Raw genomic sequence first — 26,500 nt, 5'->3', positions numbered from 1 at the left:
TTTATTGTTTTTCACATCAGATGATGCAGTGAACATGGGCATCCTGCATTTGAATGGTCTTCCATCTTCAATGTTTTCTTAGATCCTCCTGGTCTGGGATTTATATTCCCCCCCCCACCACCTACCCTTGTCTTTTCCATGGAACATTCGAAAACAAATCATAAAATTACATAATTTCTAAAAATTGAAATTGTATTTATATTTCAACCTACCGACCTGACATTTCAGCTGAAGAACTGTGTAAACCAAGTTATAAAACTAGAGGGGGAGCACTCGGTAGAGTGAAAAACCTCTGCCGCCAATACGGCTCGGTCACTCAAGTGAACCTGATACCCTATTCCTTCAATTTGACGTCAACAGTGCTCAGAGTTATAGTTTGCAACTTTCCCTTTTACTTTTAACTTTTACATACTCAATTCATTCGTCATAATCAGATTCCTTGAGATAGAAATAGATTTTACGTGGGTATATCCACCTGAAGTTCCAAAATCAGCCTCATTTATAATTTTGGCATGTTTTTTTTTGTTGGAAATCACTTATAACATGTAGAAATGCAAAAAAAAAAATCAATTTTGTTGAAAAAAAAGTTGCAAAATTTTCTAAGTTTTTTTTCTTCTTTTTTTTCTCCAACAATTTTTTTTTGGGGGGGGGGTTGGAAATCACATAAAACATGTAGAAATGCAAAAACAAATATTCAAATATTTTATTCAAAATGGCCACCATAGCGGCCATATTGGACTTTGGACCAAGTCCAAAATCTAATGGCTTGATCCTTGGACCATACCTAATCCCCCCACCAAGTTTCGTCGAAATCCGTCGAGGAGTTATTTTCCGTAATATTGTTCACAAACAAACAAACAGACAGGGGTGAAAACAGTAACCTCCGTCCATCTTCGATGGCGGAGGTTAATAACTCGGGCCTAAATGGACAGCAAATTACAGAATTAATATCAAAGGTAACAGTGTTTAATTCTCTCCAAGTCCAAGGTGACCTTTCTGATACCAAACGTCCAGAAGTGTGCAAAGGAATACAGGATAAGACATTAGGTTATAACCGTTTCTCAACCTTTTTACCCTTGTGGAACCCTTGAAATCGTTTTCATGTCTCATTGAACCCCTGCATAAAAATTATTATATACCATTATTAATATCTAGGTCTTTTTTATTTTTATCGTAGTTCACGTGGTGAATATAATATATTTTTTTCAGATACCTGGTTTCAGGAAAAAATGACCCCCTTTTTGTCAAATTTATTGTCAATGAAAAAAAAAACATACTGCTCGTTTGAGACCTCATACGAGGTTTTAATTCACACAAAAAAAATTTTTTTTTTTTTGAAACGTCATTTTTGAAAGTGTTTGTCAACCCCGAGTCTGTTTGACAATTAATAAACACACCTCATATCACTTGATCAACAAAATTTAAACAAATAAAGGTAAACAGAAGAACTAACCTTGAGAGAGAGACCATGCTCGGAAGCACAGAAGATAGATGGACACCATGCATGCATCCCGTACTTGAGTCAGTCACTCAATGATACATGAATCCGCCGCGTACAGGATGCCCACTAACCAGTGAGGGCGGTTTCACACTGGCGCCATATAGACATTGTTAAATACATTCCCTATGGTTGCTATAATTGTAAATAATCTAAGAGGTTGAAGCCTCTATTATAATACCAAGGAGTTTCCAACAATATGCCGTACGTGTATAGTAAAATTACGAATATTAAATCAAACAAAAACTACTCAGAAATGCATTAGCCTATTTATTACTGTTTCTCGCGGAACCCATAGCAACCTCTTGCAGAACCCTAGGGTTCCGGGGAACCCTGGTTGAGAAACACTGGGTTATAGGTTTTAACAATTTAATAAATGATTAAAGAGGAGACGAAAAGTACATAACTTCAACCCAGTCAGACAGACAGCAAAGGTCTCTTTTCTAAAAGAGGAATATTCCCCAACAGGGTCCTCCGTCTAATAAATACCGTTTACCTAATGGTCACGTGATCTAATTACCAGGGGACACGCCCTCGGCATGCCTTGTTCAAACTGGATCGCCTTACCAGATCAGATGCAGCCGATCATAAATGCCCAAGGACATACCGGCTAGAAAAACAGATCATTGGGGGATAACGTCCTGGCTAGGCTGGAATACGAACCATGCTGGACCAATGAAGGAAAAGACAAAAACGAGCTGGGAACATTTCTACACAAGCATTTATTTACAATCAAGTGAGGAATGGTATGTGGCACAGTAAATTGGGTTTAATGGTATGTACAGCAGAGGATAGCTAGGAATTTTTGGGGTGTGACAAAAGGCAATCAATTTACAAAAGCAGACAGAGCAGACTTGCTCCGTTATATCTTCTACAATCTTAAGTTATGCTACGACAGGTGCCAAAACACACACACACACACACACACACACACACACACACACACACACACACACGGAAGATTAGATAGCCAGAAAGAAAGAGAGCAGATGAGGATAAACGGCCTCGCATTACTTGGCGTGGTCGGCCGACCAACGCAACCCAGTATGCTTAGGGGAGGTCGGGGGGAGAAATACTGATATGGGAGGTGTGATGAAGTGCAATATGGGGGGTGCGTTGTCGTGCCAGAGGAAAATGGGATTGCGAGTCAGTAATGATGCTCTTTTGTGCGTCCAAAGAGGATGAGATGGAGGGGTGGATCGAGAGAGGAGAGAAGATGCGTGAAGTGACAGATCACTAACCTAGTCGTGCATAGGTCTGCATGTGTAGCGTGTACCTCAGTGGGACGCTCCGCTTGAGCGTTCCCACCTCAAGAGTTGGTACGTTATCTCCGGCTTCTTCACTTTGCCGGGGCTCGTGTCAACGTGCGCTCAGCACTGGTCCTCCGGAATAAGCACGTCTCAGTCCCACACCAACCACGAGTGAAGAGCCAGCGAAGGGCAGAGTCAACGAGGAGCCGAGACTCGCAGAGAAGAAGGTGGCGAAGAAGAGCGGCTCCACGCTCCTCCTTTTATTAACCTGGGCGAAGGATGGGGTGACAAGCGAAGTGCTGTGACCTGAATCCCGCTTCTCTATTGGGCCACAGCGGTCATATCCACTCCCTGTCAGGCTCCTGGGGCTGAAAGCTGTCTCATTCGCACATCCGGCGCAACATAGCCCTGACTCAACATCGTGTACAAGTCGGCAACCTGGCCCTGAAAGAGGGGTGTGGGAGAGTGAATAGGTGGAGGTGAAAGGAGAGAGGAGGGGAGGGGTGGGGTGGGGAAAGGGAAGACAGTTTGAGGTGCGAGGAAGGAAAGGTGTGGTGGAGCATTAATTACGATTCATACCATCTCATCAAAATGATGCTGCATAGAATTACAGTGAAGTTTGAAACAAAATATTGTCTGAAATCCATTTTCTTCCGGTCATACTATAAACACGGCCGGAGACAAAACCCGCTGGACACATCCGGAGCCAAACCGTCCAGACACAAACACTGCTCGGACACATCCGAAGACAATCTCCTGTCCGGATGCAAACTCCCATCCAATGCACTTCCTTAGAGTTTTCTTAGTTTGCATGCCAAGTTTCAGGCTGCTCGGTTTCATGGTTTTGGAGTTATGGAGGACACACACGCATTTATTAGTATTGATACGTTGGCGGGGTGTGCTTACACATTGTGTAAGCATATGGATCGTGTTTCCCCATTCTCGGGTCACTCGCCTGAATTTGATTTTTTTCCCCATTTTTTTATTTGATTTTATTTATTTTAATTTACAGATGCTTTCCCACAGTTCTGATTTTTTTTTTTTCTTGATGTATCGACTTCGATGTCCATTGGCACACAAAATTACCGTCCTTCCACATTGTCTCAAGTCACTCACCTGCATTTCTTTTTTCATTAATTTATATTTACCTTCGCATTCTGCGAAAGGTTATGTTTTGGTCGGCGTGTATTTGTTTATTTATTTATTTATTTGTAATCTTGTGATTCGTATAACTCAAAAAGTATTAAACCGAATTGCATGAAATTTGGTGGGATGATTGGTTATTAGCCAGGAAGCATTCGATTAGATTTTGGGATCGTTCGAGTCAAAGGTCAAAGTCAAGGTCACGAAAAGGTCAAAATCGTCTTTTTACGATAACACGGTCAATTTTTATTCAATTTGCATGCAACTAATGCCAAAATGTTCAGAATTCAACGCCTCATCTTGTGATATGCAATATGACACAATGACGCCCATACTCTTGTTACCGGTTAGGGGTCAAAGGTCAGGGGGGTCACGGCCTTGAAAAATATGCGGTTTTTGTCATAACTCGGTCAATTATTGTCTGCTTTACATGAACCCAGCACCAAAATGTTCAGAATTGAATGCCCAATCTTGTGACAATGACGTCATAACACATGTCACCGGTTGGGGTAAAATGTCGGGGGGGGGGGTCACGCCCTTGAAAAATATGCGGTTTTCGGCATAACTCAGTCAATTCTTATTCGATTTGCATGAAACCAGCATCAAACGAGATTACCTTGTCTTGTTGAAAGGTTGTATTCACCGAGCTTGCGAGTGAAGACTCGCCAAAACGACGTGAGTTGATTGTTGTTTAGTCCGTAGCCCCCGAAAGTCGGGGGGGTCATGACATTATAGATATGTGGTTTGTGTCATAAGACCATTCATATGAAACCAGTTCCCCACACTCGTACCAAGAACAAAAAAGTAGTGGCGGCGAAAGTATGCGCTCTATGAGTGCCCGTTCTAATTTTATTTATGGATGTTGTCTGACAATTCTGTGTTTTTTTGGGGGTGGGGGGTTCTCTGGTGGACTGGCTTTGATGTCCATGGCATGCATAATTTCAGCTTTCTATGTCACCCGGAAAGCACCGATCTTTAATATCAGTCAGTGGTTAGAAAGAGCTTTATATTATATATACTATATCGCAATGGACTTGGTCTCCCTAACAGGTTGCACAAAATCTTCCCAATTTAACTGCACAGTCGTTTCGGCATGGGGATTTAGTTCCGCAGGACGACGAGATCATGACTGAAATAATACACTGCAATCATTTAAAAGCAAACAGTTTTGATGAATAATGGGGATGGGGTTTCACTTCCCAGCGAGCCTCCTCAGACCAATAGATCCCAGGCCTCAGGATGTCTGCTTTTTTGATTTTTTTTTTGCAGACACGTTCTGAGGCCTGCGTTCTGTTGGTCCAAGGAGCCCTCCGGGAAGCGGTTTAAACCTCACCCGAGACTGCATCTGCCATCGCTCTATTATTACTTGACGAGCAGGCTGGATCTAGTTACCTGTTTTTTATTGGATGTACCTTTTTTATCTGCAGTGTACAATCCCAACCACCCATCTTATTCTATATACATCAATCTGGAATGGAAATATGCCTGGTGTTGGCTTAATGGTTAAGGTAGTGGGCTTGGGATCCTAGGGTCCTGAGTTCAAATCCCGCTCAGCTGTTGAATTAACACCAGGTGGGGTTGACTCTGCTTGTCATCCTTCCGAGGTCGGCAAAAATGAATGCCAGCATGCTGGTATACTGTGTCGGAGTGGCGACCCGTCCAGGATTGTTCCCAATAGCCAAGGAGACTGCTTCGGCGGCACCAACGCTCTGCACAGAGTATGGTCCTAATGGATGGATGGATGGAATGGAAATCTGATGAAAAGAAATAAAAAAAGTGTGCGGTTTTAAACCTTTTTTTTGCAAACATGTGTCAAATCTTTGCAGTGTCTGCACCACCTGCTCTGAGCAAATCAGAGTTGCTTGAACAGAACCTGACGAAAAGTGATCGCCCCGAGCTCACCAGTGCCAGTGTCGTCATCTCCGGGGGTGAGTCTTCAGCTCGCCGCATTGACCATAGCTCCGATAGTATTGAAATAAAATGCTTGTTTCCCATCAATGCATGGTCATGATGCATGATTTTTTTATTTTTTATTTTTGTAATCTGTGTGATCAGTTCAAGAGAAATGCCTTTAGTTCCAAATGAATGGAACTTGTTTATATTTGTTGCGACAGTCTTGAGTCGTACTAAAATACGTAATTTCTTGTCTGTCTGTGATGCATTCGGTCGTTACTTATCCAGTCTCAACCAAATTTGCCAGAGGGACTTGCCCCCCTTCCCAAGGGAGATTTTCCACCTTGGATATGCCGTGTTAACGTGTATAAGTAACTTGTAGTCGTGCTTTGTGGGGCACACCGACTGGAAGTATAAATTATCACCACACACTATTTAGTCAATTCCATCCAATGTAAGATTACCTTTTTAAACAGTCACCACTGTTGTTTAACACGAAATTGAAATATATTTGGAGGAAGCTTGACATTCTTGAGGCATTCTATGCTTATCGCATCAGCTGCCTCGACGAGCTCGGTTTCTGGGAAGGCTGCGATATTTTGGTCACAATGACCTTTAGCTAATAAAGGTGTTTAAAAGTGGTTGCACATGGATGATATATCCCACTGCCTGTCCGATTTTTCTCGTCATCAGATTATATGTGGATTCTTACGTGGATTGTTTATAACTTGTATCTTGGGGCCTCCTATGTGATTTCTCCCTTGCATGGCATCAAGTCATCAATATCAAGTGCGATATTGCCCCCAACCCTCTTCCACGCCTGACAACCTTACAGCCCATTTGTGAGCTTTATTTTATGCACAACCCCGTTATTAACGATTGCTAGCATTGTTTAATAGCGAACGCAGTGAGCTTCATACTTAAGTCGTGCATGTTAGAGAATAGGAAACAACAACACAATACCCTGGCAATTGTGAATCCGTGTCATTGGCTATGACCATTTTGCTTCCGTTTTTGTTTTTGCTTCTGTTTTTTTTTTGTTTCCGGTTTTTTTCATGGGGAATGATGCATGCCGGGAGATCATGACCGGAAGTGTTTATTTATTTATTCAATTATTTTTTTCCCAAAGTTAATTTTATACTTCCAAAAGTGATTTTTTTTTTCATGACAGGAAGTGTTTATTTAGTATTTAACATTACCGGGAGTGATTTTGAAACTCTTTCCGGAACTTTTAATTTCTTTATTCTTGACCAGAAGTGATCTTTTATTTATTTATTCAATTTTTTTTCCTAAAGTTAATTTTAATAAAGATATCTCCCGCATCATGAAAAATATTTTTTTTAATCGTGATTTACATTATTTGATCGCTGATCCCAAATCCAGGCCGAAGTAACCGGAAATTGCGTCAAAATCATCAGCTGTGCAGCGCTTACATGTACCACGGTATAGTTGGCAAGTTATACAGTTGTGAACAAGTTTTATGTAAAGTCAGAAGCGAATGTAAGAAGAATTCTACGTTGCTTCTCGGCTTTGCCTATTCCATATTACACACCCAATGGAAATTTGGGAAAAAAAATTGGACTTATACCTATATATTTCGACATGGGCTGTGTATTGGCTAGAATCTCTGCTCCACACAACTTGCGGAAGTAAAAATTATGATAACCAGTTATTCCATTCCGTCAAGTCGTGTCCGAATCCTGGTTGCATTCATGATCGGATTTCTCCAAACATCCCCATCCTGTACTGCATTCCAAAGCACTGGCAGAGACTGCTTGGTTGCAGCCTTGACCCCATTCATCAAACACATACAAGGTCTGTCTCTTCCTCTTATGCCCTCAACCACACCCAGCATGGTTGACCTCTCCAGACTTTCGTTTTCTGTGTGCATGATGTGTCCAAAGTATGACAGTTTCAGTTTTAGCATCAGTGCTTCGATAATGTACATTGTGGTCTCATTTCTTCAACCACTGATCGAGCATTTCACCTTGGGATGACATTTTTCATTCAAAATCATACGTCTGCAATAATGGTAATAGCATAATAATAATAACGTTATTGCTTAATAATAATAATATGAATAATGATATCAACAGTCATAATCGTACTATAATGGAGGTATTATTATGTATGTATGTTTATGTGTAACTGAGACTTCAGGCAATGCATTTTTTTTTCATCTTATTATAATTCACCGTCTTTCCATCTGTCTGCTCCCAGGTACCGCAAAAACGGCTGAACTGATCGCAACCATTTTTTAGGTGTGTAATCCTGGGACCCCTTCAAGTAAAATAGGCAAAAATATAATAACATGACCCCCTTGACGGCTCCCGTAGAGAGCGGGTGCTTCGAGGAAATTAAAATGAGTGCATGAGACTTTTTTTGTGGAAACCTAAGCTCAAATTCAATTCTGAAGATATGTGTGCACACAAAATAATTTAATTTGAAACTAATTGAATAATGCAACTGTCATAACATGGTTATATGAGCTGGTTGAGAAGAACAGCACTTGGTGCTTTTACAGCCCCTTATAGATGGGCACTTCAGCTCATAGTAATGAGGATAATGCTAACGTGGCTGAGTCGCAAGCATCATTGGCGAAGCGGTTGTGAAAATGTATAATTAAGATGAATAGAATTTTGAATACAAATTAAATTCACAACATAGAACTAGCAAGGACCCACAGAAATTCCACATAATCCAAAATGTGAATTCAAGTCCTCAATCCCACCCACGACCCTCCCGCCTTCCCCACCCAATCCTAAGTTCTCAACCCTCCCATACCCAGCCCTCAAGTCCTAAAACCCTCCCATCTGACTCCAGGTCCTTAAACCGCACATCCCCTCCCAACCCCAAATCCTCAACCCCCCCTCTATGCACCCAACCCTAAGTCCCCGAACCCTTCCCTACCCAACCCCAAGTCATCAAACCTTCCCATCTGACCCCAGGTCCTCAAACCTCCCTCCCCATCTGACCACAAACCCTCAAATCCCCCATCTCTCTGCACCCAACCCCCAAGTCCTTAATCCACCCAACCCAAGTGCTTAACCACCCCCTCCCCTCCCCCAACCAACCCCCAAGGCCAAAGTCCTCACCCCCCCCACACCCACATCTCACCCCAAGTCCCGGGTCCTCCACCCCACCCCCCACCCAACCCTAAGTCCTCAAATCTCCCCTTCATCCAACCCAGAGTCCTCAAATCGGGAGCAGATGTTTTTAGTATGAAGAAATCCATTGATAAACAGCAACAATCATTGCCATTTCTTTAAACAAACATTTTGTTTTGCACCTTCCACGACAACACGTTCAATATACCTTGTGAAATGCAAGACTCCAATGCATGCATGTGGTCTCTTCTTCCTGATTCTCTCTTCTCATAATAAATGAAGAATTATTTTGCAAGTCTCAAAAAAAAAATACTTCTATCGAGTCTCCCCCCCCGCCTCATTACCTGCTCCATGCAGTTCATGAAATGTTTTGATCCATAGAATGTAAAGAACAGAGAAAGAATGGGAGGAGGGGACAGAAGATTATTGTTCGGGATTAAAAACGAATGTGAGACTCGACCCTTAAGGCTTGGTTCCATGCATGTCATTAAGAGAAAACTACAATAAAACACTATCGCATGGTTACATTCCACTGGGCCTGCATGATCAGCTGAAACGGGATGCAGAAGGAATATAAACACGAGGAATAATGGGTTCAATTCCACGTGGTTGAATAAAAAAAGACTTTTCATTGCTACTTTTATCCTACAATACATATAACCTAAAATCTTACTAAAATATGCAATTTGTACAAAAATATCATACTAAAATTCATTCTCACCGCGATAAATTCGGCCGTTACTTATCCAATCTCAACCAAGCTTGACAGGAAGATTAAAGGTCACACGATGGAGGTTGTCGCGATTTAATTTGCCCCCCTCCGCAAGGGGCTTTTCTGCCTTGGGAGAGATCTGTGTTAAAGTGTATAGACAGCTTATCGTGGGGTTTTTTTCCCAAGGCTCCTTCTCAGAAAAAAAAAGAAAAGTAATAACAACACTTATCGTAATTGTATCTTTAAGACTAATAATATCCCCTCTCCCCAATGGGGTTTATTCTCCTTGGAGAAATGCCATGTTAATTGTGTATAAATAGCTTATCGTGGGGAATACCTTCCAGAAGTAAGGAAAATTATAAACCACAGACATCTGGTTAAATCATTTTTAGGCTTGGTTAAAGTACATCGGTTAAATCATTTTTGTACATTTTCTTTTGGTGATAAAATATGGTTATGTAATGTTTGGATCTTGAAAATTTGGTAAAAGTCTGTACTACTCCATCATGGTGTAATGGACATGTTCAAACATTGCCACTCACGTGTCCTCTTAAGGTCCAACCTCGCAGTGAGAGAGGGAGAACCCTGCGGCATGCTCGGTCCATGATTCGGTGTCTTTTTCTGAGTCGGTACCGTACACGATTGTTTGATTTTCTTCAAGAGCTCTTTATAAATGCCAAAATGAAAGTGTAAATTCACTGCAGAGGGAAAGACAAAATGTCCGTATTTTTGAAGTGGTCGAGAAGAATTGGAAGTTAATTGTGCTTGACGTGTAGAGCTGGTAAACGTACGTCTCTGTGGCACATAAAGGCTCAATTGATATATCTCATGTGGATTTGGACAAGCACAATATATTTCCAGTAATAAGTCAGTATTGCGACTGGAAGAATGGCAGTTTGCGGTCAAAACGAATCGAGGTCCGGAACACACCCAATGAGACTGCTGAAACGATTGCTGTGTTCGTAAAGGGAACTCTTGAAAAGAGTGTCCTTTTTTTTTTTTGGAGTGTCCCTCTCTGGAGTGTCCTCTTTTTGAAAGTTAAAATGTGGTAACCCGAGCCGAGAACTACTGTAATCTATATACCCAGGAGAGTATAATAACATGACCCTTCCTGCCGCTTCCATAAGGAGCGCATGTACTCGTGAATAATAAGTACTCATGTAATTCCACGACAGTTACAGCAATAGAATTGGTAAATAATGCCACAACATGGGCCCAAACATGCAATTCTGTGATTAGAAAGAAGACGTCTCCTGTCACAGTCAATGTGTGGTCCTGAATGGAGTCCTCTCATCCCCTCTTCCTGCCCAGGCTGGAGTTCCTCAAGGCAGTGTTCTTGGCCCTGTGCTTTTTCTGGTTTTCATCAATGATCTCTCCGACTCTCTGGAAAATCCTCTTTATTTATTTTCTAATGACTCCACCCTCTGCCGTCCCATCTGTCATACCTCAGACCGGCAAGCAGCAGTTTCTTCACTCTCTGCAGATCTGGGTAAAATCACAAACTGGTCCAACACGTGGAACATGTCTTTCAATCCTGACAAATCTCACACTGTCACGATGTCTCTCTGAAATGACCGTTTGGAACCCCCCCCCACCCCAACCATTTTCTCAACAATCCTCTAGAAGAAGTCCTTTCATTCAAGCTTCTCGGTTTCACTATCTGCCATGACCTTTCCTGGGAAAGCCACATTTCCAACCTGGCCTCTAAAGCCAGTTGCCGACTAGGAATCCTCAATCAGCCAACCTGAGCTCCTGACCACATACAAAGCTTTCGTCCACAGCCTGATGGAGTACTGCTCTCCCCTCTGGGCTGGAGCTCCTTCCTCTCACCTTTCTCAGCTTTACGCTGTGGAAACAAAGGCATTTTGGATCATTAATATCTCCCGCGATGAGGCTGACTCTTTGCGCTTCTCACTCTCTCACCACAGGCAGGTCGGTGGTCTTTCTGTCTTTTACCATCTCCTCTCCGGCCTTGCCCTCCTTGCCTTGTCTGTGATCTGTCCCCTCCCCCCTATATTCCCACAGGGTGCTCAAAGTCTACCAGAAACCCCCTTCTGGTGAAACTGTCAAAATTAAGAATCACTGCTCACCTTCACTCTTTCATTCCTCTCTTTTTTTTTTTCCCCATCTCTGGAACAAAATCCCACTTTTCCCTCCAGGTCTTCAAAACTGCTGTTCACCACCATCTCTTGTCTTCCCCCATCGAAAACCATGATCTTTTCTACCCCCGTTAATCCACCCCAAACCCACCTCCTAAGAATTCTCCATTTTCCTTCCTGAAAGCCCCTGTAATGTCCATATTGTTTAGCCCATGTACCCCACCCCATCCCTCTCCCTTCCACACATCTCTAAGGTCTCTGTTCCCCCACTGTTTAGTGCTTCCCTCTCCCACCTCTCTCGTCTCCTGCTCCCTTTGTTATACATTCTGTGTGTTCGCTCTTATGCGAGCCTTGACATTGTATCCAAAAAAAAAAATATTGACTGGTTTTCATTTGTATTGTAATGTTTACACTTCACAGTTGCCTTATTTTGACTGATGATTACTGTAATGCAGCAGATCATCAATGGTGAACCAGAAATATAGCAAACAGTAAAGTTTGTGGGGAGGGGGGGGGTTGGAGGGGCTTCTCCTGAATGAATCCTGTACAAAAGTCAAGTAAAACAAAAGAAAAAGCCCAGTCCCTTCCATGGTGAAAAATTGTGTGATCGAGGAGAAAATGTTTCTAACCCGCCACCCTCCCATGTTTCAATGTAAAGAGCTGTGTGATCAACTGTGATGTAGTATTCAACTGGATATTGTCACAACTTCTTTGTAAATTTTGTTCAGCAGTGTGGTGTTCTGTGTATTAATGCCTTTATAGCGATTATTGAAGATGGAACAAATTTGTTATGATGTTGGACTTTATCGTGTTTTAGGCTCTGCTAAGTGCAATTTCTCAGGAAGTGTCACTGTTGAAGAGATTGGGGGGGGAGGAATGGAGGGAGTGAGAGATGAGGGAGGAGTTGGAGAGCAAGATGGAGATGGGGGGGAGGTGTGTGAGAGAGATTTTGAGATTGGAAGGGGGTGGTTGGGAGAGAGTTAGAGATGGGTGAATGGCTGGGAGAAGAAGTGGGGTGGGGAAGAGTTAGAGTTTGGCAGGGATCGATATTGTCGTGTCAGACAGTTGGCACGTGGAAGATTTATTCTGTCTTATGACCTATACCTATCTCCTGCCTTAGTTCGTATGTGAAAGTGGGCCCAGATAAGTTAACGGATCAAGTTGCAAAGAATGTGCAGGGGATGTGTTGGAGTTTTAGTTGCCTAATAGTGTCACTGTCTGGTTTTAAGTGCTTGTAAGCAAACCATACTTTACTTCACTTCCGAACTGTTGGCTAGTGTGCGGTCTGGAATTGGGAACACTAAACAATTTTATCCATTCCATCCATTTGGACCATACTCTGTACAGAACGTTGGTGCTGCCAAATTAGTCTCCTGGGTTATTTGGCACAATCCTGGACAGTTACCCACTCCGACTCAGGATACTCGAATGGCTCAATCATCCCAGCAAGCTGGTACTCATTTTGCCGATCTCAGAAGGATGACGAGCTGAATCATCCCCCACCTGGTATTAATTCAACACCTGAGTGGGATTTGAACTCAGGACCCTCAGATCCCAAGTCCACCACCCTAACAATTAAACCACACCAGGCATATAACAATAAACAATAGCGCGAGTTAAGCCCCTGTCACACCTTGACGTTTTAGCCAGCGTATGCCGACGTATGAAAAATTTGGCGAATACGCTGGCACACGTCAAATACGTTATGGGTAAGTTTTGTATACGTTAAGAACACACTGAAGCACGCTGGCATAAGTCGTAGTACGCCGAGCTCATCGACAAATTTAGTGCATGCACAAAATTTGTTGACGTATGCCAGCGTATGACTCACACGTTCCACATACGCTGGCCATAAGTTGGAGGCACGTTATGCGATCGTTGCCACAAGTCAACACACGTTATTTGTAAGTTACTCATAAGTCGAAACACGTTGAGGTAATGTCTTGCGTACCCGAAACTTATTTCTAACCTATGAGTAATGTGCTTTGAACCTATGTGTAACATATCCAACGCATATTGACGTATGTAGATGTATTTGACATCTTCCGGACAACCACAGAACTTACTGAACGTTTTTCTAATTTACAGCTACTGTATAATAGCGTTTAAGGGAATTGGTATATAAAAATGGGGTTCACAGGAGGAACCCGTCAGTGTTCCAGACTCCATGGTGAGCAGATGTCCATGTCATCCGAGAGATGGAGGATCCGGAAAGGCTGAGACGAGAATACCTGCGAGCTGTCGTCCAACATCAACATGACCTCATCGATTTGACACTGTACCAGTTGCATGCCAATAGAGCCAGGAGAAGAAGAGGTGAACGGAGGAGAAGGAACTGGGTGACCTCTCCGTCAGAGGGTGAGCATGAAGGGGAGGGTGTGGGTGATGATGGATCCTCCTTGTGTCGGCGTCCATGGCCACGGCCAGGAGACTTCTTGGCAGCATTCTTCAAAATTTTCTTCGGCATGACGGTGATGTTGACACATCGATGTCTCGTGCGGTTATGATTTGAATCGTCGAGCGGCAGCCTTTTAATAGGCTACGCCACGTGATCGTCGGTGATACGCTGCCGCGCGCTATGCATAAGTTAGACTATCATTGGGCATAAGTTGTGAATGCCGACAACACGCTAAGCATTCGTTGGTATAAGTTATCGAAACATTCTGTGTACGTTACTAATGCGTTATGCATACGTCCAACTCTTAATATATGCCAAAAACTGAAAAAACATCAATAGTTCAGCATACGCTAGCGTTTTAGATAAATTATGATACGTTGCCATACGCTGACTAAATCGTCAAGGTGTGACGGGCTTTAAGCCGTGACCTTTGGGAATTGGTGTTAAAACTCCTCGTTAGAAGTCAACAAACGTGATGATTCGTAAGGGCCTTCCCCCCCCCCCCTGCCCCATCCTTTTGAAGCAGAAAACGCATTGCAGGTGACAGGCTCATGGGAGATGCTGTGTATCGGAAACGGACGCAAATACATTTTGGGGTTTCCCGACTGTACAGTTTTTAAAACATAACAAGTTGAAGCAGTGTTGGTATTCTTTACCTCTCCCTCTCCCCTCCTCACCCACCCACCCACACCCACTCTGCTTCTACTTTGCTTCCAGTTTATATATTGTTACGGCTGTGGAAATTCACAATACACTATAAAGGGTCCTTAGATCAGTTATGACGATAAGTAATTGTGTAGTTATATTTCCCCACCGTTGTTTAAAGGGAATTTCCGTGTTCACCGGGCTGCGATCCTTTGAGATAGCCGTTTTTCTTTTCTCTATCATTATTTTGGACCAATCATACCCCAACAACCAAATCGCCACCACCAACAACGCACCCCAGCAACCAAATCGCCACCACCACCTTCGCCTCTTTACCTCCACAACTCCATCCCGCAAACATCGCTTCATCGCCATTCTCAAACGACGCCCGCCAACAACCAAACTCCCACCACCTCCGCCTTTCTACCACACGTCGTGCCATGGGCTGTGAATGCGTTCCTTTCACCTCAAAAAGCGGATCAGGAATGCCTCACGCCCCCTTTTCATCCATCCAATGACTGAGCATCGGGTGGCATAGCCCTGCCTCCGAACCCGCTGTGATCCAGAAATTTACATATACGCCCCTCCCCCGGGCTATATAAGCGCGAGCTCGCGGAAGAAGAAAGGTGCGCAGTACGTCGGCAGAGAACCAAGTGGGAGCAGTGGAGTGGCAGCGGCAGAGTGTCAGGAGAAGAAGTCAAGTCTGCAGTGTCGGCGGGACAGTCGACTCGGGAGACGGAGCTCGAAGACGACGGGAAAGGCAGACGGGGAGCGCCGGAGAGAGCTCGCCGACCACGCCAAGGGCACAAAGCCAGGCGCAGCTACGCTGACATTGCGGCTTGCCCGCCATCGCGCCACGAGGGTGCGGGTAGGACCCTTCGGTCTCGTGGACCTGGCCGCTCATCCAGGTTCCACGCGCATTAGGCCCAAGGGCCCAGTCTGACTCCCTTGCCTTTGAGGAGGTCTTTCCTTTGCTTTTGTGTGAATGCATGTTGTGGCGCCATGTCTTGTAAAGTAGAAACTGTTTAAGTGCATGAAAATAAGCATTGCTTTAGTCGGTGGTATTGCTTTTGCCTTCTATTTGTGCTTGTAAATTGCATTCCTACTGTATGGCTGTGAATACGTGCTTGCCTTGTCTGAGTGTGGAATAAATGTACTTGTCGAACTGTTTCCCGTTTCGTTGCATCCTTTCCTTTGTTTGAAAGTTCCATCTTGCATCACGGAAGGAATTGGTAGAAGAGTGTCAGCACCCGGTAAATAATCATGTCCGTCGGGGTCGGCGATAACACCGCTCGGTTATCACTGAAGCACGGAACGGACTGCTTAAGCGGTTCGTGTCCTAGGCCGGCCAGCGGCGAGGTACGGTCGCCCGGTTAACTACCCGCGCAGGTACTTAGGTAGGTCGAGTTTGGCGAACAACCCTATCCTGCGCGGGTGGCCGATTGGCACGATTGTGGTGGGCTCGAAAGACCCACCCGTGACGAGCTCCTGGCGATAGTTCCAAGGAGGGTCACGACTGAATTGTCCGTTCCGGTGGGCGACGCGGTCGCGATTTGAGTAACGTGGCCAATCGCACGCCGGGCGGGCCGAAATTCGTAACAATATTATCGGAGATATAACATTCATGAAAGTCCGTCCCTCTAAAAGCTGCTCAACCACTGGACTATTCTCCAACTGGAATCTCTCTTGGCCCCAGTGATTCTGCCTCTCTACACAGGTTAAAGTGTCACAACAACACCCTAACTTGATACCTTTTTTTAAAACTCTACTTCTAGCATAAACATGTCATCGCAATTAATATTATAAGTACACAGTCATCTTGTATATCTATCTATTATATATATATATATATATATATATATATATATATATATATATATATATATATATATATATATATATATATATATATATATATATATATATATAATACATACATATCTTAGTTCATGTCTGTTCCACAAGCACCACCCATTCTACAGGCCACACCCTTCTCTCCACTGCGACACATTTTGGGACCTCAAACACTTACTTTCTGTCTGCCGGACACAGTGATGTGTGATTTGTAACTCAATTTTTCTTCATCGGAATTTGCAAGGCATTGCAATGACTGTTACAAGCCTGGGTGTGCGCTGCCGCTCGCCACGTCTCCACAGGGCGAATCCCCCTTCCCTGTGGCTAATATTTTAAACCACCTATTAGCCACTGTGGCTAAAATCCATGTTTTAGTGGGGTTTTTTTTTTTTACCAGTTTTAGATGAATTTTGGGTGATTTTAGCACAGAATTCAACCTTCGTTGAGACGGCCGCCATTTTGTATGTTTTGATTACAGGGAATCACGCGTGATTTCGTACAAGCTTATATATACTAACTTTTGTAGTTTTAAATTAGTTTCTTGTAAAATAAAAATCGACCGAAATTACGCATGATTCCCATGATTCTCGTCTCAAAATTTTATTTTAACTTTTTTGAAAATTTTTTATCTTTTTTTTTTCCGGAATGATTCGGTAATACTCGGCGCTACATGCTTCGTTGGGTCTGTGGTTGCCAGGTGAGTTTTGACACAATCAGTAGTAGTACCTGTAGTAAGACGAGTTTGTGTGGATGAGAGAGTTTGTTTGGATGAGTGAGTTTGATGGGCGACTTTGGTTGGTTGGATGAGTGAAGTTGATGGGTGAGATTGGTTGTATGATTGAGTTTGATGTGACATTGGTTGGAAGTGTGAGTTTGATGTGTGAGATTGGTTGGATGAGTGAAGTTGTTGGGTGAGATTGGTTGGATGAGTGAGTTTGACTGGCATGAGGTTGGTCCAATCCTGGTCCACAACCACCCCCATCCCCCACTACCACCTACTAAAGGCACAATGACCACACACACCACACACACCACACACACCACACACACCACACACACCACACACACCACACACACCACACACACCACACACACCACACACACCACACACACCACACACACCACACACACCACACACACCACACACACCACACACACCACACACACCACACACACCACACACCCCACACACCCCACACACCCCACACCCCACACACCCCACACACCCCCCACCCCCCACACACCCCACACACCCCACACACCCCACACACCCCACACACCCCACACACCCCACACACCCCACACACCCCACACACCCCACACACCCCACACACCCCACACACCCCACACACCCCACACACCCCACACAACCCACACAACCCACACAACCCACACAACCCCAACCCACACAACCCCAACCCTCACAACCCCAACCCACACAACCCCAACCCACACAACCCCAACCCTCACAACCCCAACCCACACAACCCCAACCCCAACCCACACAACCCCACCCCACACAACCCACACAACCCACACAACCCACACTCCCCACACAACCCACACACACCACACCACACCACACCACACCACCACCCCTCACAATCACCACGTCCCCTGATGGTCGTTCATTCAACCAATCTCACACGTATCAAACTCACTCATCCAACCAATCTGAACAATCCAACTCACTCATCCAACCAATCTGAACAATCCAACTCACTCATCCAACCAATCTGAACAATCCAACTCACTCATCCAACCAACCTTACCCATCAAACTCACACATCCACCTTAAAATTAACTTATTATTTCATATTGCTAAAAAAAAATTTTTGAATGAAATATGTGGCCATTTCCTTTCTCCTGTGGCTAATCACTCGAAACCTGGATTAGCCACAGTGGCTAATTCCTTTTGAAAGTCAGAGCACACCCAGCAAGCAAAATGATATCCCATGTTTGTTTCCGTATGAGGTATGTAACAAAAGACGTCTGGACAGGGGTGAGGTTGAAGGAGGCAGGGGAAGTCGAGGGTGGGGGTGGCATGTGTGGAGTGGGAGGAAGGAGGGGGAAGGGGGGGGGGACCCGGCATCAACGCCAGGTACCTTTGCTAGTACATATGTCGATAAAGAAGAAAACATTTGCCCAGAATTAGACTGGTTAATCTCCCCAGAATTCCACGGGTTAATCTCCCCAGAATTGATGTATTTCGTTAATCTCCTCACACCGGTCGTGGTTTGACTGTCTGTATCACACAGGGAGCGGTTTGATGGTATTACTGCACTATGTAATACATCTTTACCGAAAGAGAATTGGGCTCTTCTACCCCTCCCTCCACTTTGGACCCCTGTGACTCTTCTTTTCTTTTCTTTTTAACACCTTTTTCAGAATTCAAGAATCCTCTTTCACAATATGTAGTTGTTGTACTTATTGTATGTTCACTTTTTACTTACTTCCCCAGGCCGGGGCTTGAAGAGCGGTGACAACTTCAAGATGCTTTATGAACTTGCTGACAAACTGAATGCTGCAGGTGCGTTTCCTACCTTGTTCATCTGCCAGTCTGTCCACCATGACTTGCCTCACAATTCCAACCTATGGTTGTATGATTGTATATATAATATATTAATATATATAATAATAATATATATTATTATTATATAGTCCACGGGCCAGATACGGAATCCCTCCCCGCTCCCCACTATGGAATTTTCTGGACCATAATGTTTGAAGAATATGGATGCTATGACTTTAAAATGTGCTTGTTTGCCAATTATCTCGGTGTGCTCGGCTGTGTTAGAGTGATTTATGACAGTGCCACAATAAGTGCAAACAGTAAAAATAAGCAATTTTTCAAGCATTTGGATGTGTCCTGTTTCCCCCCATTCTGAGGCAACAAAATGCATTTTTCAATATTTTTTATCTGAAATCAATATCATATTTCACATTTATGCAAGCTCACATTCAATATCAACACAATTCATATTTAGATGTGACAAGAAATGAGTTCCTTTGTCCAATAACGTATCGCACAAAACATCAAGTAACATAATATCAGGGAACAAATATACCCTCCAAATCAAAAGTAAAATTTATATATTTTCTTACAATAGGATCAAGTTGCTCAAATACTTCAACAAAGTATTCCCTGTAGCATGGTACCTGCTGACACTCACAATTACAATTTATAGTACTGATACCATTAAGGCACGATGGACAGGCATGCAAATTTAGAACAAAAATAAGTTCTTACTTTTCAAACATTTTGTTTCAGTTTCAAGACTCCAATGCACAATAAGTTTTCACCAATTCAGGGTCATAATGTGTTGGGATTTTGTTGGTTGGTTGAGCATCTCCATCTCCTCTGAAATGTCCCAAATATAGCACAGCGCCTTTCCTAACCAAATACGACTGCCAGACTTCTCCTGTTTTTGTTGCGACCCTGTTTTGTGGCAATTTTGTGCCGATCCTGTTTCACATTAAAGGCAGAGGGTGCAGGCGAGTTCCCAGCACCTTAACCAGGTGTTCTGGGTCGGTGGAGCTCGTAAGCTTTAATCGGCAATTTGCTTCGGAGAGGGACAACTTGATGTAAAACCCAGGTGTGTTGAGCTCATTAGCCTTGGTCAGCAATCCACCAAAAATGAGAGTAGAGGTAATGTTTGTTGGCTTGAAGCAGACTAGTAAACCCCTCCCAGCCCTTTTTGTACTATCAAGAGATATACTTCCTGTATTTGTCTTGTTTTATTGCAAGGAGCTGGTTGTTCCATTTCAAGGAGCTTTAGTTTGTTATGTTCATGTACATTGATCCCTGTGTTTGACAACCTGAGCCTGATCACTCTGAAGGCTACAGGTTAAAAACATGCTGTAGGTCATGGCCGCCCAATCGTACAGGATCCCAAACTCGATGGTAATGCATTGAGAGGCTGATCTATCGGCGGGTGTAAAATTCCGCGGGTAACTGTACTGACATTGACATGCATGGATGGTGGCCCCTTGTTTCTACTTCCGGTTGCTTCCCGAGGCCATCGGGGTGACTTATTTGGCTCGGGGTTCATTTTGGCTCTTGATGTCTCTCATTGTGGCCTTGGTGCATGACTTGTAGATTGGTGAACTAATGATCCTTTCTTCTTCCTCTTTCCTCATATCAAGATATAATAACACTATGACTTATTCAATCTAATGAAACTCGTTCTCAACCCGCACTTCGAGTCCCAGCACCAAGGGTACCTAAGTCTATGCCGCTGAGTGTCTGCTATGCTATTGTCAGGGGGGTTCATGGCACTTTGTCTGCCATCCAATCCTTCTTATGGTTTGTGTATTTATGTAAAGTCATCTCTCCCATTTGGCCATGAGGTCTCCATTGAGGATATGACATGAGTTTGTGCTTTCGCATAGCACTTTTACATTCCACTGGCAACCGATATCTTTTTTTGTATTGTTTTCCATCATCATCCAATTGTCCTATTTTCGTAGCGATCACTGATAGAATTGATAAGGTGCTGTCTGGATATCCAACTGCTGGCATTTTGGTCTTTGGAGACTTTAATGTTCACCAAAAAGAATAGTTGGTTCACTCTCACAGCACACAGATGCTCCTGGTGTCAGTTTCATTTAACGTTGCCATGTCGCATGACCTTACTCGGATCATTTCAGCCCCGACTCAATTCCTGATCGAGATACTGATAACAGGTATCTTCTTGATGTATTTTTGTGCTCAAATCGTGGGGATTGTACTGCAAGTATTCTCCCCCTTCGGAAACTCTGATCATGTCAACATCGAAATTCTGGTTTCTTACTCCTCACCATGAACTGTTGTTCATCCTGTCCATCGAACTGTCTTCCAATATAGCAAGGCTGACTGGGATGCCTTCCGTTCTTTTCTTGCCAGTATCACTGGAGCTCAATCCTTTGTCACAACCCATCTGAAGCTGCCAAGGAAGTGACTGAGTCTGAGTGGATCTGTGTTGGTATGGACCTCTTTATCCTTTCTCGAACTTACCAAGTGAAACCACATTCTTCGCCATGGTTCACTCCGGCTTGTTCTATTCCTATCGCCCATGGCAATCACTTTTTCAGTCAGTATCATCGTATTGGCCCGAGTGAGGTGCATCACTCGTTTTGCCTTGCGAGCAACCACTGTGAACGAGTGTTCGAGAATGCTAAGTGACAGTATGCAGAATCTGTTTGTGATTCCATCACAAACTTGAGGGGGAGCACTCGGTGGAGTGCAAAACCTCCGCTGCCAATACTGCTGGGTCACTTCAGTGAACCTGATATCCTATTCATTGTAGGTCAAAACGGATCAGACTCTACTGAACCATGATTGAATAAACTAAACGAGATCGACGCACATGTAGAAATCCCAAAAACAAAAAATCGAAATTTTTTTGAAAAAAAGTTGCAATTTTTTTTTTTCTGAAACACTTTTGTTTTTTTGGGGCAGGGGGTTGGAAATCACTTAAAACATGTTGAAATGCAAAAAAAAAAAAATTCAAATATTTTTCAAATAAAATTGAAATTTTTTTGAAAAAAATTTTTTGGGACCAAGTCCAAAATCTGATGGCATGATCCTTGGACCATACCTAATCCCCCCACCAAGTTTCGTCGAAATCTGTCGAGGAGTTTTTCCGTAATACTGTTCACAAACAAACGGGTGAAAACAGTAACCTCCGTCCATTTTAGATGGCAGAGGTTAATAAAAGGCCAGGTTCCAGAGATTTTTGGAGAATTGTTAATGGCATTCTCAACCGTAATCGATCATCGATTCCTGTCCTCAATCGTCCTGAAGTGCATACTTTTATTGATAAAGTCAACATCGGCGCTGAGCATTTTGCTGCAAACTCTACACTTGAAGACCACAGACACCCGTTGCCCATTTGTCCTTCCTGTCTTGACACCAGGCTTTCCACTATCTGACTATCATAACACCCAGGAAAGTTGCTATGATTATTCAAGGTCTCTTGATGTCTCAAAATCTACTGGACCAGATCAAATCTCTGCAATTGCTTTGAAGATGTGTTCACCTGAACTGTCTCCTGTTCTCTCAAACTTGTATTGTTTGTGTTTCCACCAAGCTTGAAACAGGTTTCTGTAGTCCCTGTCTTTTTCTTCTTTTCTTTTTTTTTGTATACCTTGTTGAGGCTCGTGTGAGAGCGAACACACAACGCACAGCAAGGGGGGCACGAGACAAGAGGGGAGGGAGTGGGACGGACAAAACAGTGTGGAACAGAGACATTAGGAGATCTGTGGAAGGCAGAGGGATGGGGAATACAAGATGGACATTACAGGGACTTTCAGGAAGGAAAGCAGGAAATTTGAAGGTGGGCTTGGGTGGATTAATTATCGGGGGTCGAAAAGATTGACGATTTGGATGGGGGATGATGAGAGGTGGTGGTGAACAGCTGTTTTGAAGGCCTGAAGGGAAGAATGGGAATGAATAGAGTGAGGGAGTTTATTCCAAAGGTGGGAAAAAAGAGGAATGAAAGAGTGAAGGTGAGCAGTGATTCATGATTTTGGTAGTTTTACCAGAAGGGGGTTGTTGGCGGACCTTGAGCGCCCTGTGGAAATGTGATGGGGACAAATCGCAGAGATAGCGGGGGGGGGGGGCGATGCTGGAGAGGAGACTGCAGAAGACAAAAAGACCACCGACCAACCTGCGGTGATTGAGTGAGAGGCCCAAAGACTCAGCCTCATTGCGGGAGATGCCAATGATCCAAAATACCTTGGTTTCTACAGGGTACACACTTGTTCCGAGCTTGAATTGAATGCATTGAACCCCATTGAATGCATGTTTAGCCAGGTTGTTCGGTAAATGGACGCTACATGTGTGTCGGGAGGTGTAGGATGCATGTTTATTGTTCATACATTGGTGGTGTACCGAGAGATTCTTCTTCTTCCTTCCCCTCTCCGGATGACGCCCCGCCCAGTCGGCTGAGAGGGAGTGGCCGAGAGAAGGAAGTGAAACTGAGGGGAGGAGCCTGTGGGCTTCGAGGTGAGCGAACGAAGGAAAGACAGTGGTGCGATCGGCAGAGAGAGAAATTGAACCTGGGCGCGCCGGGTATGCCTTCTGTGGCCTGGAGAAGCGAGCCAGGGCCGAAGGAAAGGACTGCATGAGGTCTGTCTGCCCTCGGCTGGTGATAGACGACTGGTGGGAGTTGCGATCTGCTGTGTATGGGGCGGCTGTGTCTGTCTGCGATCTGCTTCATGAAGGAGGCCTGGTGAACAGGCCAGGCCTGGATTTGTATGCTGGACCTTGTGCGAAACCAGATGAAACCCACCATCGATCTGACGGTCTTGTGCCGTCGGCCTTACGCGGGGTCAGAACATGCGGAGGCCGCGTGCGTGGGCGGTGCGACAAAGGAGTATGAGCGCCATTTTTGCCATGCGGCATGCTCGAGCTTGGGGCTCGAATCCATGGACATCGGCTTGTCACGAGCCACATTCGTGCTTTTGACACTTTCCTCTCATCCATGAAACATCACCAAGTACTCTGTGTCTTGTCTGCATGCTGTCAATGTCTTGTTTGCATGTCGTTTAAGGCTTATCTCATTAGGGACCCCTTCTTAACTCAGGAGATGCGGATTACGGGTTTCAAACGGGTTATAGATTCATTAAAACATTGTCGCGAATGTTTTGCTTGTGTCGTGTTCACTGATGTCCCCAATAAATCTGGCTGATTCGTGTGAAGTTGCTGCTTTGAATTGGTTCGTGCTGTGTCGAACGATCCGCTCAATTTGGATATAAAACACGAAAATGGTTACAGACTGGTAGACTCAGCTCGGTCTCAGACAAAACCAGTCTGCAACCGCGGTCTATTTCCCCAGCTGGCAAGGTACAGGTAGGTGTATTTTGGTACCGTGATTCGAGACGCGTAACCCGAGAACTGTGCCGAACCAGCCGGCGTTGTAACCCCGGAGACGGCGGTGGTTGGGTGCGAAAACCCTAACTGGGTACGGACGGCGATTGACGCGCTCGTCAGAGCCCCCCCCCCCCCACCCCCGGATCCGCAACAATATATATATATATATGTATATATATATATATATATATATATATATATATGTATATATATATATATATATATATGTATATATATATATATGTATATATGTTGAAAGTGTGTCTGTCTGTGTGTGTGTGTCTCTGTGACCTATGCACGCAAAAAGTACTGGACTGATCCTCACCAAACTTCACATGCTGACAGAACATGTTCCCAGGAGTGTCCCAATGTAAAAGAATTTTACTTCCGACTTCTGGTTTCCGAATTATGACATCATCACCTGATTTCTTAACGTTAATTTTTCAAGTTCAGCCGATTGACATGGGGCCAACGCCATTTGCAATAGAATGAAAAAATAATGCTACAGTCAATTGAAGACAATGACTTCCGACTTCCCGGTTTCTGAATTATGACGTCATCACCTGATTGCGTAACGTTAATTTTTCAAGTTCAGCTGATTGTCTTCAATTGACTGTAGTATTAATTTCTCATTCTCTCGCAAATTCCGTTGGTCCCATGTCAATGACTTCCGACTTCCCGGTTTCTGAATTATGACTTATGCATTCGACACACTTGCAAAAATGACTATATTATACTGTATAATGATATAATAATCATCTGTAAGTCATATTTTATTACCATTTTCTTTGTTCATTATTGTTATAACCATGGTTATAAAAACCATTTTTATTGTTACTGTATAACGTTTTTACGTCACTTCGGCCTGGATTCGGGATCGGCGATCAAATAATGTAAATCACGATTAAAAATTATTTTTTGATGATGCGGGAGTTATCTTTATTAAAATCAGTAGAGGAAATATACACCATGTCTGATATTTGGGTCTTTCATGTCTCCGACGATGCCTTTATCTCCAGGGACGCATCATTCCCCATGACAAAACCCGGAAGCAGAAGGGTCATAGCCGATGACACGGGTTCCAAATTGCTAGGGTATTGTGTTGTTGTTATTGTTGCTTACTATTCTCTCATTCATGTATTCATGTGCACGCGTTGAGTATGAAGCTCACTACGTTCGCTATTAAATGCTGTGCGGTGTATAAACACGATCGGGTTTGATTTCTCTGTTGCGAATATTAAACCCTGTGCGGTGTATAAACACGATCGGGTTTGATTTCTATCTTGCGAATATTAATAAACGCTGTACGGTGTATAAACACGACCGGGTTCGATTTCTATGTTGTGAATATTGTATCCACACTGTTAAAAGTGTGTGTGTGTGTGTGTGTGTGTGTGTGTGTGTGTGTGTGTGTGTGTGTGTGTGTGTGTGTGTGTGTGTCAGTGTATGTGTGTCAGCCTCTACAATTTTACAATTAACTTTGACATACTCCTTCAGACCCGCCGTCATTCACGGGATTCCTGTGCGGAGCACGGGTATCCCTGCTAATATATATATATATATATATATATATATATATATATATATATATATATATATATATATATATATATATATATATATATATATAATTTGAAGTTTTAGTTTGTTTGTTTGTTTGTTTGTTTGTCTTCACGCGCTAATCTCCTGAACGGTGAAAGATAGGAGGAAACATATGAAACAAAAAATGTTGGGACGGGCCCCGGGAAGGTTATAGGCTTGGTGTTGAGGCCCCTCGGCCGTGGGGGAGAGGGGTGTTTCCCCCTCACCAACTCCCTTAGGCTACGGACTATTCAGTCGTGACCTTCTGGAGCAACGCCGGAACCCTGTCACGGGTGGGGTCTTCAACCCCACCACGGCCTAGCCAATTTTTTACCCGCGCAGAATAGGGTTAATCGCCGAATCTCGATATACCTAAGTACCCGCGCGGGTAGCTTACCGGGAGACCGTACCTCGGCGCAGGTCAGCTTGGACACGAACCGCCCAAGCGGTTCGTTCCATTCTGCA

General features: G+C 43.8%; 1 protein-coding gene across 2 annotated transcripts in view; it reads left to right on the top strand.

The window, feature by feature from the left end:
• Positions 1-26,500, top strand: part of ETFA (electron transfer flavoprotein subunit alpha) — a 78,983-nt gene that overhangs the window by 39,524 nt on the left and 12,959 nt on the right. Inside the window, exons 7-8 of one of the 2 annotated variants that reach the window (XM_085890789.1) lie at positions 5,718-5,819; positions 19,061-19,129. In XM_085890789.1, coding sequence (XP_085746915.1) covers positions 5,718-5,819; positions 19,061-19,129 — 171 coding nt within the window. The remainder of the gene's footprint in view (positions 1-5,717; positions 5,820-19,060; positions 19,130-26,500) is intronic. The other variant, XM_085890790.1, reaches the window with a different exon arrangement.

Source organism: Eptatretus burgeri, chromosome 8 (genome assembly GCF_056783735.1).
Source record: "Eptatretus burgeri isolate ZD-2024b chromosome 8, Ebu_testis_v1, whole genome shotgun sequence".
Taxonomy (NCBI): Eukaryota; Metazoa; Chordata; class Myxini; order Myxiniformes; family Myxinidae; genus Eptatretus; species Eptatretus burgeri.
Note: the sequence above shows the minus strand (reverse complement) of the source record. Positions and strands in the feature narration are given on the sequence as shown.